Genomic DNA, 15,996 nt, shown 5'->3' on the forward strand with positions numbered 1-15,996 from the left:
AGTCAATGATGGATTTATGAGCTTGGCCACAATGGATTTGAAAAATTCAGCTGAGCATACATTGGGTCCCAGAGCTTTCCCCACTTGTAATTGGCCTACAACCTCTGCTAGTTCCTCTTTAATATGTTTCCCCTCTAGAGTGGCCAAATCTATTTCTATTGCGTGACAAGATCTGCCTTACACCTATCTAAAGCGTCAGATTCTAGAATATCCGTCCACAAGAATAAATCTGTGTAGTACATTGCAAAGCTATGTACAATATTTTTCTCTACAGTACCCAACTCTCCATTATCCATGGTTATGCATGTAATGGAGTCATGGCTAGCTATAGTAAGACAGAGGGGATGTGTGGTTTTACTATTCTTATCACCCCAGTTGTAAAAGCGACTCTGCTTTTCTAGCAATATTTCTTCAATCATCCAGTAAAATGTGTTGCAGAAATGTTTTAGTGTGCAAAAGATCCCCAAGTGTGGAGGATCTTGGAGAAACTGTATGCTGCCTGTTTTAATAGGAGGATACGTACTTCCAATTCTAACACCTTCTTTTGTCGCTGAAGCTTCTTCCCAGAAAGCGGATGATATCCCCCTTAAGGGTGGCTAGTATAAATGCTTCTCAGAACACACCAGGAACAAGTCTCCATCCCTTGGTTTATTGGGTCATATGACGCAATAGCATCTACAATGTAATCTTTACAGTGTGCATCTTGTAGCCACTACGCTCTCAAGCGTAACGTGGGAACGGTCCATTTCGGACCCCATGAAGTGGACTCAAATATGGGTGTGATCGGACAAACCACAGAGCAGCATTTGGGTTCCCACTACTATAGGTAGATCAGAATTAGGGATTAAAAACATAATCAAGACAAAAAAAGGGCAACGAGCACCAGAATAAAAGGTGAATCTGAATCGCTGTTCTTGCCAATGGAAGGATACCACACAGCGTCAGAACCAAAGCTCTCAAGAAATTTGCTAGTATTGCCGCTGATTATATTTATTGTCTGCCACCCAATTCCAATCCCCTCCAAACACACAGTGGCCTACACAAATAATCATTCTAAAAGCCCACTAAAAGGCTAATAGTTTCTACAAAAGATGGGGTGTGTATCCACTGATCAAAGAAATCAGTAGGCCATATAGTAGCCCAGCCACCACCACATAGTGGCAAAGGTTATCAAGCCAAGTGCATCTGAATTAGATTGTTATGCTGTGGTGAAAGGAGAATAGCAACACCTCTAAACCCCTTCACTAACCCGGAGTGGTACACCTGCGTGAAAACAAAAAACCCAAGGGAAGGACAGTTGATCCCCAAGAAGAAAACAAGTTATTTACCTGTAACTGTAGTTCTCCAGTATTGGAAGCTTTCATATATTCACATGCCTGAATCATTCCCCATTGTCGAGACAGGAGTCTCCGGTACATAAAAAAGCAATGCTCAGCAGTATAGCAAACTGAAAGAGCCCTAGGCCCATTTCCCTTTTGCAACCCATAACACTCATTATGTAAAAAGGACCAAACTTTTCTCTGAACCAATCAGAGCTCCTCACCCTCTAGAACCCTCCTGAGAGAACCTTTTGCTCCTCATATTTTCACGCACTTGTGTATAAATCCCTTTCCGTGCTGAATCCAAGGTGAGCCTCTCAGGGGAGAAGGGTGGGTTGCCTGTGAATCTATGAAAGCTTCCAATACTGGGGAACTACAGTTATAGGTAAGTGACTTGTTGTTTTACTCCAGTATTGGAGCTTTAATAGATTCACATGACTGAATCAGAATAGCAAGCAGTAATATAATAAAGAATTTTTTTTCTCTGTATTCCATCATCATGTAGGACAGTATGAATAACATTATACACTGTGAATAATAAAAATGTGCCTTTGAAATCAAGAAAAAGGAAGGAGGGATGTAAAGAGGGCTCACCGTTATTGGATGATATTTCTCAGCACCGCTTCTCCCACTGCCACATCTGTCTCTGCAGCCGCTTTTAAGCAGTAGTGCCTAGTGAAGGTGTGCGTATATGTCCAGGTTGCTGCCCTGCAGATGTCCTGGATCGGCACTCCTGCAAATAATGCAGTGGATGTGGACACTGCTCTTGTTGAATGAGCACGAACTCGTGCATCCAGAGGTTTTCCAGCAGCTTGGTGACAGTAAACAATTGCACTGGAAATCCACCCAGCAATCCCACGTTTTGATAAAGGGAAACCTTTTCTGGGTGCGCTGAAAGCGACGAAAAGCTGTGAAGACTTGCGAAAGCTTTTAGCCTCTTGTAAATAGACTTGAGATATCGCTGTAGATCCAGCGAATGTAAAACTCTTTTCCACGCTGTTACTGGTTGAGGAAAGAAGCGTTTTAAGACTAATGGTTCATTTAAATAAAAGTCAGTTGGAACTTTAGGAATACATTTTGGGTTAGTCCTAAGAATCATCCTGTCTTCTTTGAATTGCAAAAAAGGGGCTTGAATTGTGAGAGCCTGTAGTTCTCCAACTCGTCTTGCTGACGTTAGAGCGATGAGTAGCGCCACCTTCCATGATAAATTGTTTGATGATCCTCGTCGACCATGAGGATGGGCCCGAGGCAGACCTTCTGAAGCGGGATATAGCGGCTAAATGCACCTTTATAGAAGCGTGCGCCAATCCCGATTTGGCTAAAAGTAAGATGTATGTGATAATTTCATGAGGTGCTGCAGTTAGAGGCTGAATTTTACTTCTCTGACACCAGAGACAAAACCTTTTCCACTTCATCCTGTAGGTTTTGTTGGTACTATCCGCTCTAGCTTTTGACAGGATGTTTTTACACTCTTCTGAGATATATAGATGCTGAAATTCACAGTGCTCAGGAGAAAGGCCACTAAGCGCAAGTATCTCGGGTCCGCATGGAGCACTTGTCACTGGGACATTGTCAGAAGAGATGGAATTGGTTGGAGACGAACTGGACGGGCCTCCGACAGCAGCAGCAGTTCTGTGAACCAGTGTGGTCTGGGCCACCATGGGGCTATCAGGATCAGCCTGCACGGTTCTTTCTTGATCTTTACAAGCACTCGCGGCAGGAGAGGAATTGGAGGAAAAACGTAGGCAAATAAGCCGGCCCATGCCATCGAAAACGCATTCCCCCAAGATCCCCTCTAGGGAAGCCAGCTTGCGAAGAACCGGCATTTCTTGTTCTCCCTTGTGGCGAAGAGGCCTACTGTTGGTTTTCCCCATCTTCGAAAAATCTTGTTTAGGATCCCCTTATCCAGCTCCCACTCGCGGCAGGAGGACTTGAGCCTGCTGAGAGTGTCCGCCTTGATGGTTTGATCTTCTGGGAGATGTTCTGCTGTCAAGGATATCCACTGCTGTAGCGCCCATTCCCATATTCTCTAGGCTTCTTGAGAAAGGGGGCGAGATCTTCTTCCTCCTTGTTTGTTTAAGTAGTGCATCGCAGTTGTGTTGTCCGTTCTTATCAATACCGACGAATCCCTTATCCTTGGCAGGAAAGCCTGTAATGCGAAGCGCATTGCCCTGAGCTCCAGCAAGTTTATGTGTAATTGCTGCTTGTGCAACTTCCAACGACTGCTGACTTGAAGGTCTTGAAGAAATGCTCTCCCCATCCTTCTAGGGAAGCATCTGTAGTCACTACCAATGGAGCTGGTATTGTAAGAAATGAAAGACCTTGAGACATTTTGTTCTTGTGTCCACCATGTCGCTGCTTGAACCATGACTGGTGTTACTTGGACAACGTCTTCGAAGGATCCCTCCGCTTGACGCCATTGTAGATCGAGCTGTCCTTGCAACGGGCGCATTCTTAACCTGCAGTGAGGCACGAGGGGAATGCAAGATGACATTATTCCCAGTAATGACTTGTACCTGCATATTGAAAGACACTTTCTTTTTATAAAGTCTTGGAAGAGAGACACGATCTTCAGCTGTCTTTCTTTGGAGGGAAACGCCTTGTTCCTCTCCGTATCAAAAAAGTGATCTGTTTTGTTGGTCGAAGGGATGATTTTTCCTCGTGTAGAGTCAAACCTATTTTGGCAAACAAATCTAGCCTTTGTTGACGCCAGGGCTAGTGTTTCTGATGGTGCCTTGACTAACCAGTCGTCCAGGTAAGGAAATATTTTATGTTTTTGTTTCCTTAAAACAGCCGCCACTGGACCCAGGCATTTTGTGAACACTCTTGGCGCTGACTTCAGGCCGAATGGCAGTACCATGAATTGGTAATGTTCTCCGGCTACCACGAACCGAAGGTACTGCCTGTGTGAAAGATGGATGGGGACGTGAAAGTACGCATCCTGTAGATCTAAAGTGGTCATATGATCTCCTGGGTTCAATAGTAGAAGGATGTCCTGAAGAGAAGCCACCCTGAAAGACTGCTTTTTGAGATAGGTGTTTAGGGATCTGAATAGGACGCCATTGGAGGATGTTCTTCTTCACTAGAAAAAAATCGGGAGTAAAACCCCTTTCCTTATTGGGAGTTTGGCACCGGTTCTATTGCTCCCTTGCGGAGCATTCTCCGAATCTCCTTCCAGATTTAATGCAAATGATTGACTTTCTGATGCACCGGTGGTGTACAAGAAGGCGTCTGTAGAAATTCAAGAGTGTGGCCGAATTGAATTATGTTGAGGACCCATTGGTCCGTAGTTATTTCTTGCCAATTTTGAAAATAATGAGCAATCTTTCCACCCAGGAGAACATGCGATCTCAGTAAAGTCAGTGTAGCCGGAACTCGAAGGTTGTCATTGTCGTCGGGTGTTGTCTTTCCCCTGATGTCCTCCTTTGCCTCTCAGAGTCGATTTTGTACAACCCCCTGATTGTCGCTGTGTATACTGCTGACGGTAGGGCTGAGATAAGGTGGAGTAAGAGGAATATCTTCCTTGCTGATATCCACCTCTGTAAGAGGATAGTCCCCTACCCTTAGAGCCTCGAAAGAGGGGATCTCCTTCCTGGTCTTAACCTTCTGAAGCCAAAGTAGTAGTCTACCGTCATGATCCCTTAAGGTTTTTTTGAGAAAGTACGACATACCTTACAATCCTTCGCCTGATGGTCTGGATAGAGGCAGTATATGCAGTCTTTATGAGGGTCATCTTATATAGTCTTTTTTTAGACCAGGTGGCACAAGCTCTAAATAATCCTTTTTTCTCCTTGTCAGCCATGGTAGAAGAATAAAGAACTTCAAATAAATAAATCTGGAAAAAAAAGACCTCAAATCCCAGTCAAAGTGAGTAGAATTGAAGAGTTTGAACAGAGCTCAAAGGAGACTCCCTAGCACAACGTGCAGTAGAAAATCTGAGGAGCAAAAGGTTCTCTCAGGAGGGTTCTAGAGGGTGAGGAGCTCTGATTGGTTCAGAGAAAGGTTTGGTCCTTTTTACATAACGAGTGTTATGGGTTGCAAAAAGGAAATGGGCCTAGGCCTCTTTCAGTTTGCTATACTGCTAAGCATTGCTTTTTTATGTACCGGAGACTCCCGTCTCAACGACTCAGGTATGGAAGCTCCAATACTCTAACAATAAGACTTACAATAAGGAGCCTCTTGTCTTCCTAACATTCCAAGATAAGGCTAGAAAAACTGTGCAATATTGTGCCATTGAATCTTTACAACTATGATTAAAAAAAGTTATGAATCCATATAAGAGAAAAGTGAAATAGTGACTTGTACAGCCACAGAAAAAATGCCACAGGTTTTAAATGAACTTTCTCTTTTAGAGATTAAGGACTGGAGGACATTACCCTTAGTTTGGAACGCAAACAAAACACAGACAACAAGAGCACACTAGAGGAAACAATGGTCTAGACAGGTTTAGCAGCTGGAATGCAGATACGATGCTTGATTTTAAGGAGATAAAATTATCATAGTAGCTTCAAGTCATAATAGATCCAGCAAGTGAGATTGCTGGTTAGGTGTTACTTACAAGCAGTTAGTGAACGACTCAAAATGGCAGAGTGTAGCATGATTATCTAACCAAATCGATAAACTGAGTAATGACGAAACAAGACATTTAATGCAGAAAATGGTGGCGTCACTACAATACCTGCTTAAACATTCGAAGCCGGTCCAATGTTTTCTGTCTTTCTTGACTGAACAAGGTGGTTTTCTTTTCTTCATCATCTTGCAACTGATCTCGTTTCTAACAGAACCATATAACAATTAGACCATCAAAATTTGTATACTAACCAAAATAGCAACAATTTCACATTAATAAAAATGAACAGCCTATAGGCACAAATATTGTTCTCTCACATGTTTCTTTTAATTAAATATGCAATGCCATAATTATAAGGTCATGTGGAAGAAAAGTATAAGTGCTAAAACAAATGAATTACTTGTTACTGTAAATATCCTTTCGGTGAAACTATTTGAAAACTGTCACTATAACAATCACCTGACCTCAAAAATACTGGGGCTGGAATTACTGAAAATGCTGGAAAATGAAGGCTTTCAATATTGTTAAGAACCTGATGTAGAATTGTACATTTCATTCATTTCTGGGGTTGCAGTATTTGTAAGCATGTCATTGTACCACCTCTATGGCGGAGGACATTTAACCAGTTGATTCTTCACAGGATTCTGCACTTCTTTCCGGAATCAGGCATTTAAATTTACAACCCAAATCAAAGCCAGGCCTAAGGAGGTACATCAAAATATTTCCATCAATCATAGTCTTAAACATGTTCTTTTAATTAGAACATCTATAGCCCTTCTATCTACCTAGCATTATTAATTCTAGCTATAACCCTGTCCTTAGTACTTAAAGAGCACACAGCATATATCCTTACAAAATACGTATGTTATGATGAGATCAACGGAACTATGCCAAAATATTTTAAGAATGGTGTAATAACTGATCCGATCTCTTGTCCGATGTTCCTTTCTAGGAGATCAGGATGTCCTGGGAGATCTGGCTGGCGATCTCACGGGAGACCTGCCCCGAGGAGATCGAGACCTTTTCCGCCCTTCCATTCTAGGTTCCCTTGTAGGAGAACGGGATCTTCTTGGCGCTTTGGTGGGTAGTGTCACAGGGGATGTGCGCCTGGGAGGGCTACGCTTGTCCATCTCCTCCACCAGGTCTTGGAGAGGAGACCTGTGGTCTGGGCTGGCATATTCCTGCATACGCTTGGTAGGCCCAGCATCTCGCCAATGGTCCAAGGATCTGTACCATCAAGGTGACAGTCTGATGCGCCCTGTCGAAGGATCTGGACGACGCTCAGGAGTTCTGTGTATAGGGCTTCTGGACCTTGAATGCTCAGTTGAGGAGCCAGAGGACCGATAAGATAAATGGTGAGAAGCAGATTCTGTCACCATGATCGTATACGAGTGTCTCGACGTCGAGCGTTCTTTTCTCGCCGTCGAACGCCTTTGGGGAGTCGGAGGATCAAACAATCTCGACCCGAATGTCCATGAGAGGTTCTGTAGTCTCTCGACGTCGAGCGGTGATGAGAAGCCGTCGACGGAGCCCTCTGCTTCGACGTCGAACGGCGGTGTCCGGCCGCCGACGGAGACCTCTGCCTCGACGTCGATCGACGATGTCCTGTCGGCGACGGAAGCTTTTCTCTCGACGTCGAATGACCTCGTCCTGTCGTCGATGGAGCTTTCTGCCTCAACGTCGAACGGCGGTGGCCGGCCGTCGACGGAGATCGCTGCCTCGACGTCGAATGCCTGTGCGACGACGGCGGAGGGGTATTGGGCACCCTCGACGCCGAGCGCTGATGCTGCACCGACGGAGACTGCGTCCTCGACCCCGATCGACGAGCTACTGTCGACAGCGGAGGGGTCTTGGTCCTCGACGCCGATCGCCGCTTCTTGGACGACGGCGGAGGGGGTCACACTTCTCAACGCCGGTCGTCGCCTGGTTGACGACGGCGAAGTGACCTCCCTCAACGCCGGTCGTCGCCTGGTTGACGACGGCGGAAGGGTAATGGATCTCGACGCCGACCGTCGCCCGGTTGACGGCGGCGGAGTAGCCTTCCTCGACGCCGATCGTCGCCCGGTTGACGACGGCGGAGGGGATTTCGACGACGGAGCTGGTTCTTTCGACGTCGTCGACGTACCTGGTCTTCTTCTCGACGGCGAGCCCGCCGTCGACGGTAGTTTCGAAGAGGAAAACTCCACCTGTGGATCTTTTCTCAGCGCTGAGCTCGACGCTGAAGTTGAAGGGTATGAAGACTTCTTTCTTGAAGATGTATGAGTCTTCTTGGAGCCCTTCTTCACTGGAGATCTCCCTCTTGAAGCTTTGTGAGCCAGGCCATAAATTCGAATTCTTTCCCTGTCCTTGAGAGTTCTTCCTGACAGGTTCTCACAATGTGGACAGGTGCCTGGATCATGATCCTCAGGCAGGCAAAGGATACAGACGTCGTGGCCGTCTGATTTTGCCTTCTTGTTGCCACAAGAAGGGCATTTATCAAAGAGTGAAGGCATTCTCAGAGGAAAATGCTCACCAAACTGCTGAAAAAAAGCAGTATCTTACTTGACTAGATGTAAGACGTCGAAGTAAGAGCAAAAGTTGACAAAAAAGAAGTATTTTTCTGTCAAAAACCAGAAAAATAGTGGAGCTGTGTAACCAGGGTCCTTCACTGAAGGAGCCGGAAAGAACAACTGACCTAACTGTCACCCCTGGGGCATGATGGGATACAGGGGGTCATGAGTGCCTTAAAGGCACAGTGTCAGTTTTTTGCTATTCAGCTACAGGTTAGCTTTTCAGTCTTTTTAGACTGTGTGTTTGCAATGCAGCCTGGGAGCTTCTTATGCTTCCAGTGAGTTATGAGAATTTCTACTGCTTTCTGAGCATTAAAACAATTTCTAAACAATCTTTGGTGTTGTTTCTCATGTTTCTAATGCTTATTATATACATGTATGGTGGAAATTCTTCACAGCATATTTCAGCTCTAATGTGATTTGGCTGCTATTGCTTGTTTTTATATATATATTATTTATATATATATGTGTATTTATATGTGGGGCACATATAATATAGTGTTTCCGGGGTCCCGCGCATGGGCGGGAATATTCTAATGCTTATGACTATTGATGAGAATCCCCTGGAAGAGAACTCTGGAATCCGGCTCGGAACCGAGCTGGAAGAATCAGGCACCGAACGCAAGACTATACCGACGAGAAAACTAAAGGCCTTTTTGCCTTAAGAAAGTTTATATCGATTCCGACTAGAGTGAACCAATATACATCCGAACCCAATGGCGGAAAAAAACAATCCGAGGATGGAGTCGATGCCCATTCACACTGTAGTCCAGGGGAGGAGCCTCCTATCTTGTGATACTTCGAAGACTCTTCCAGGACAACAATGTGCGATCATCCGGACCCAACACTAGGCGGCGATTTATGCACAGATATGAATTCAGCAGCCCACATGCCTCGAACATACAGGCACGCGCCCTACCCAACCTGACTAGAATGCCAAACGCCATCGCAAATATCCCCTAGGTGCTGCTATTACTCACAGTGTGATTTGCAGAGCTTTAAACGAAATATATTTTGTGGAGCGCATTTATAGTCCGGACATTTGACACCCTCCTAATGTCTCCCTTTTCATTTCCTCGCCATCTCCCCCTTCCTCACCCCATTATCGCCCGCCTGGCTCCCATCAGGTCTTTATGATTGTGGATAAGTCGAAGTTTGCGTTCCCTCATTTCAAGGTCATGCGCCAGTGGGGCAATTTCCCTGACTCAGAGGGCACAGCCTTGTACTGCTCATTAATCCGCCCTGAGTGGGTGCTCACCAAGTTCCAGATCACAGGTTTGTTTTTGTCTTGTTCTCTGACTCACTGCTTCACAAAGGATTAGATTAACCCCTTCTGATTGTATTCATAGCACACTGCATATTGCGAGGAATGGACTCATTCCTGCTTCTCTGCGTGGCCCCTGTATGGCCAAGGCCCCCTCCCCTCGCCTCTTTTAAGAACTCTCTTCCTGTTACAGATCAAGTCTAGTTTTTATGTTGCACCATGATGTATTTTGTATATAAACCTGAAAGCCTAAGGCAGTGTTGAGGGTAGGTGAAACAGTATATATCATAGGTTACTTCTGAACATTGCTGCAAAACTTAATTGTCTAGCTTGTCCGTCCATGGACTAGGCCTACCTCTTGGTTCTCCATTCTACCTCTCTCTTCTCATAGGGCTTTCTTTTACTAATCCTTTTCTCCATTCTTTGACCCCTTACTCCGTCTGCAATCCCCCACCCAAGTCCAGCTTGCTCCAAAATCACCCCTCCTTTATTCCAGGATGAGAGGTGGGCCTTCGGTGCCAATGACAAAATGCCTGATTTACCGACAACACTGATGATATATACGGTGGCCTCTCGGCTGCCACATTGCCTTGGCCTTGGGAGGGGAATCAATTACACCACACCACTCATGAATGTGCAAAAGGCCAATTGTGTTGGGAGGAAGCTGGCATAACACCTCTGCTTTATTCAATTCAGCTGAGCTGCTTATACTGGTATGCCCCAAACAACACTCTAACAAATACTTTTAGCCCTTGCCCTCACCTTTAAATATTTCCCACCACCACATCTCCCAACCTCCTTTTATTTTCATCAAGAACTAAATTTAACCGAATGCTAAGATCTAGCTTTTTGGGGTGCTCTCACTTCTATTCTCTGCTCTAAAACTTGATTTTCTCAACTGCCCTCCCATGGACAAGGCATACCTCTTGGTTCTCATTTCTAGCTCTGTCTTCCTGTACGTCTTCTGTCCTTTCTTCCATCACTTAGCCATTTCTTCAATCTTCGGGCCGTCACTCCACCAGCAGAAAAAACCCTCCCTTGTGGTGTTCTCTCTGTCCCTCATACTCTTCAGAAACCTTTTCCATTTCTCTGTCAGTACATCTCTATGGAGAAGTGTGGCTCAATGGTTAGAAGCGGCAGACCCTGAAGCAGAGGTCAGGCCCAGGACCAGGGTTCAATTCCCGACGCGGCAGGGTCTTGGGCTCAATGTCCGCGGACTCGATAATTCTCGCCTCGTGCCTACTCTAATCATTGGTCCCACTCTGCAACTCTGGGCAATAGCTTGCTTAATCTCCACAACGGCCCCAACAGCGCTGGGATGCCTGGCTTCACCTTGGGGGTGCCCAGGAGGGGGCAACTTACAGGGAAAGCCAGGAAGGGTTCCACAGCGGTATACAGCGCCAGGATGCCCAGAGATGGGGCGGCAGTGCGCTTTACAAGTATACACACATTTACATTTACACATTGATTCTGCATGGATTTTCCAATAGCTGCTATTACTCTCACAAGCCGTTTTCCCGTATTATCCCCTTTGGGGAATAAACCATATAACGTTGCACAAAGCAAATCAGATAGGAGTCTCACACACCGTTGTCCAGCTCTGGTATATGTATTGCTCTGTACACAACATTACCCTTCAAGCACATCAACATTATCTCTCTCAGCAGACACGACACATACCTATTCTTTGTCACCAGCTTGTGAATCATGTGCACAACTGACTTTTCATCTGTCACAAATGTCACTTTTTAAGTTGAGCCTGGGCAGCGCATGTGCTGCTCTGCGAGGCCTGCTGTATTAGAGTATGGACTTACAGCTCCGCCCACTCCCTGCCCATATTTTTAATTGGCTTGTATCATTGTCTTTCTTAAATGTTGGCTTCTGATGCGTTAATCGGCTTGTTAGTCCCTCCTTAGTACCACCTTGTCTTCATTCGTAACCTCCCATGATGACTGGCCCTTTTACTTCTGTTGCACGGTGTGTCTTATTTAGTCAGTAAGCACTATTTTTTGTTTCATGAGTTTCTCCTACTGCAGGCACGACAAGCTTTCCCACAACATTTAGCACGATATGCGCGCTTTAACTTTCCAAGCAGCCTGGGACAATGGAGGTCAGTTGAAATGAAATAGGTCTCACATTTGTTTTGTGATTGGGGGGAATGATAGCTGAGTCACTGTTTAGTTGTAGGGAAGGAAGTGGTTTTGCTAAAACCTCCTCTGCCTTAACACCTGTCATTTTCCCTGTAGGACCCTCTATGCTATCCCCTAGGGGAACCTGTTTGAGTCTGTGTTTTGTAATGAGGCGGATAAGTCAGTGATGGTTGTTTTTAATTCTCCGCAATATTTGGAGTGACAAAATGTACCTCTTTTGAGATTGCTACTGGAGTGCTTCCATTGATTTCGCAGTCTCATTGCCTTTCTTGATTTGTTTCTAGTAAAGTGTCCACTTGAGGTCCAAAAAGATGTTCTCAATCGAAAGGGAGACCTATTATATTTTGTTGCACTTCTGGTTTTAGTCATGTATGTCTTAACAGGAGGCTGGTATTTATTCCCCTAGCCGCTGTATCTGCAGCAACAAGGACACATCTTATGTTTGTGTTGGATATAAGTTTGCCCTCGGAGGTAATTTGGTATGATCTTTTTTTGTACTTTTGTCAGATGTTGTCAAATGTCTTCCATTTCGCCCCAGTGTGCTCTGTCATATCCTGATAACAGACCTATAGAGTTAGCAATTCTCCAGTGATTAGAGGATTGTGCTGCCACCCTTTTCCTGCTGCATCTATGTTTAGTCTCTTTATCTGGTGGTGGAGCATCACCAGTTGCGTGAGTTTTTACTCTTTTGCGTGCAGTCGCAACTACTAAAGAATCCGGTGTATGGTGAGTCCTACTGTAAGTAGGGTCTGAGGGGGAAGGTTTATATTTTTGCCCCTCTTGGAGTAATAATTCTTAGAGGTTCTTTAAAAATGTCAGTAGTATGTCTAAGCATTCCTTTCAACATTGGTACATACTGAGTTGACTTTCGTGTGGAGCAAAGAGTTTCAAATAGAAAGTCATCTTCTATTTCCTCAGTGTGTAAAGGTACCTTATGAAAGTTCATAATATGTGGTGGTATCTGCTGGTGGGGAGGGTTTGGAGGGATAAAGCTCTGGATCTGTGACATCAGGAGGGTCTGTATCAAATGTGCCCCAATCATCTTGTGGAGGTTTGTTGATCATCCCCTCCATCCCCTGTAAACAAATGTATTGACCCCTCTGAATGCCTATATTCTGGAGAATGTAGAGGTAATGTGTATGTGGTATTGGAGGATGAGTAATCCTAAGTGGACTGGTGGCTTTATCCTCCTGTTTCCTTTTCTTTGTAGAAATGAAATATTCTTGAGGGGGTCTAATAAGTATTCTCCCAGTGTCAGGATAAATTACTAATGTTTATTGTCCAGTTGCTGTTGCTATTTCTCAAATACTGGTTGTACATCCTTTGGAGAACGCGCAGCTGTATGCGTTCTAGACTCTGATTTTTCCCCTGTATGCCTCAGTGAAAGTGTTTCGGTTCTGAGGCTTTAGATTTTGAGCTAGAGTCCAAACGCTTTAGCATGGTTGGGTTTTATTTCCTTCAATGCCACTGATGATGCATGTAATTCCAATTAGGCATGCAAAATGGTCTGGGCTTTTGGATGCGAAATGTTCCAAGGGTTGGCAGTTGATGCATTTGGCAAATGTACTGCTCCTCTAATTTTGCCCCCCCACCCCCAAACAAATTCTTCCCCTCATCAACAACACTGACCTCTTGTCACTGGAGTTGCTCCCTGGCAGAGCCACATCTTTTAAAAACCATCTTCGAGCTACCTTGCATCAGCCTTTATGCGCCATCTCCTGGCACTAGCATCTTAAACAATACTAATACACAGAGCAGGCAGGTGCTCTGCAACTGTCATTGCATGGGGAGAGGAGATATCATAACTCCAAATCGGACAGCCTTACACGATTTGGAATTCAGAGATCTGCAGTCAACATGGAATGCATGGCTATCGACGGCTGTATGTTGTCCAAGACGACACGCTGTTGTTAAGACTAATGTTCCATCATGATGGGTCTACAGATCAAAGGTCATCAGCTATGGTATTGGCACTGCTAATGCACTATAATTCACTTTTGTTCCTCTGAAGTTTCAGCAGCACCACCATGGCAACCGTGAACGTCTTACCTCTTACGTATGCATTGCTACAGTACAAGAATGACCTATGCTCTGATCTGCTTAGAAAACTCTGCCATGCACCTGCTGAATGCAGAAAATGTTTTTATAAATAAACAGGTAAGGAACAATAAAGATGCTTGCTATCTAAGGATATAGCGTCACATAAAAAGAAAGGGTGTTTTGAACCTATCCAACTGAGGGGCAACAACTAAAGGAACAACGGAGGGAATGAGCCCATCAGTGCAGTTTTTTCAGTTCCTGGACCTACTCCACTTCAGTACCTTCAGTTGAAGGAGAGTTTTGATACTAGCCTTGATGATGTAGACTGAACCTTTCTGCCACAAAAAGGAAGTCCTCGTTGATTAAGCACTGCCTAGGACCAAAGTGCTGTAATGTTCTCAAACATTTACTTACATCAAGGGATGAGAGTGTGCTAATGTTTTAACAATGTGAAACAAAGATACCATCCAAAGAAGAACGTAGTTTTAGAGAGGCATAAATGTTTTGAAAGAGTGGAGATGCAATGAGAAACCGTAGAGGACTATGTAGCACCACTCAGAACTTTAGAAGAAAAGTGCAATAATGATATTTTTATAGAAAAGACGCACAAGTTACTTACCTTCGGTAACGATATATCTGTAAGAAACATTAGTTAGATTCCTTACCTTAGAATATCCCCAGGCATCAGACTGGATCCGGAAAGTTTTCGTCAGCAGTACCCCTGCGCGTCGCTAGGCGTCGTCTGCGGCTCCGCGTCTGTCGTCGGCGTCGTGATCGCCGGGATGACATCATCGGAGTACTTAGACGCCGCCCTCGCGCGCTGACGTCAGTTCTGTACATGGCTTTCCACGCCAGTAACGCAGGGCCATGATAGAAACAGACACGTGCCATGAAACTAGGGCCCTGAAAGGGATGTCCTTAACCCTAGATATCGGTTCCCAGAACGGGGAGGATGGGTGGGGCAGTAAGGAATTTAACACTAACTAATGTTTCTTACAGATATATCGTTACCGAAGGTAAGTAACTTGTGCATCTGAAAGAAACACGTTAGTGTTAGATTCCTTACCTTAGAATAGATACCCCAATAATACCAACCCCGGTGGTGGGTCTGCGAACTAAGATCACACCAGAAAGTCCTGGAGAACAGAACGGCCAGAAAAAGCCATCTCTTCGGACTTGGCTGTCCCGACAGTAGTGCCTAGCAAACGTGTGCAGCGAGGCCCACGTAGCTGCCTGACAGATGTCCTGCAAGGGGACTCCCCGACCCAGGGCAATAGTAGTCGCCGTGGCCCAAGTGGAATGGGCACGCAGCCCAACATGAGGCTCCTTTATCGCCAAGGAGTGGCAAACCTTGATGCACAAGACGACCCACCAAGAGATGGTCCGCTTGTCCCTTCTTAGCGCCCATATAACCAACAAAGACCTGGTTGTCCACCCGAAACTGGCGTGTGCGATCTAGATAGAAGGAGAGCGCACGTTTTGGGTGTAGACGGTGGAGCCTCTCTTCCTCCTTCGAAGGATGCGGAAAAAAGGTGGGCAAGGTGATGGACTGCCCGATGTGAAAGGCTGTGACTACCTTGGGCAGGAAAGAAGGACGAGTCCTCCGAACAACTTTGTCCGGATGGACAGAGAGGAAAGGAGGTTTTGAAGATAGAGCCTGGAGCTCACTCACTCTCCTGGCAGAGGTGATGGCAACCAGGAATGCAGTTTTAAGAGTCAGAAGACGAAGAGGACAGTTATAAAGTGGCTCAAAGGGAGCGCACATCAGATAAGTCAGAACAGGATTCAAGTCCCACTGAGGCATCACAAAGGGAACAGGAGGAAACATGTGTGTGATGCCTTCCAAGAATCTATTTACAACAGGGGACTTGAAAAGAGAAGGCTGATCAGGAAGCCTTAAGAAGGGTGAAATGGCCGAGAGGTAGCCCTTGAGAGTGCCCAGAGCAGGGCCCTGCTGGGCAAGAGACATAAGGAAGAGGAGGACCTCTGAAAGGGGGCCAGAGAGTGGATCCACAGCCTTTGCTGTGCACCATGCCACAAATTTGTTCCACCTGCAGGCGTATACCGTTTTTGTGGAGGGACGCCTGGCTGCCAGAATCACATC

At 45.4% G+C, this 15,996-nt stretch overlaps 1 protein-coding gene across 2 annotated transcripts in view; it reads right to left on the minus strand.

Annotated features, from left to right (window-relative positions):
* JMY (junction mediating and regulatory protein, p53 cofactor) overlaps nt 1-15,996 on the minus strand; it is a 483,755-nt gene that overhangs the window by 168,533 nt on the left and 299,226 nt on the right. For both annotated transcript variants that reach the window (XM_086960737.1, XM_086960738.1), the window contains exon 8: nt 5,998-6,093. In XM_086960737.1, the coding sequence (XP_086816863.1) occupies nt 5,998-6,093 (96 nt within the window). The remainder of the gene's footprint in view (nt 1-5,997; nt 6,094-15,996) is intronic.

This window comes from Lissotriton vulgaris, chromosome 3_1 (genome assembly GCF_964263255.1).
Source record: "Lissotriton vulgaris chromosome 3_1, aLisVul1.2, whole genome shotgun sequence".
Taxonomy (NCBI): Eukaryota; Metazoa; Chordata; class Amphibia; order Caudata; family Salamandridae; genus Lissotriton; species Lissotriton vulgaris.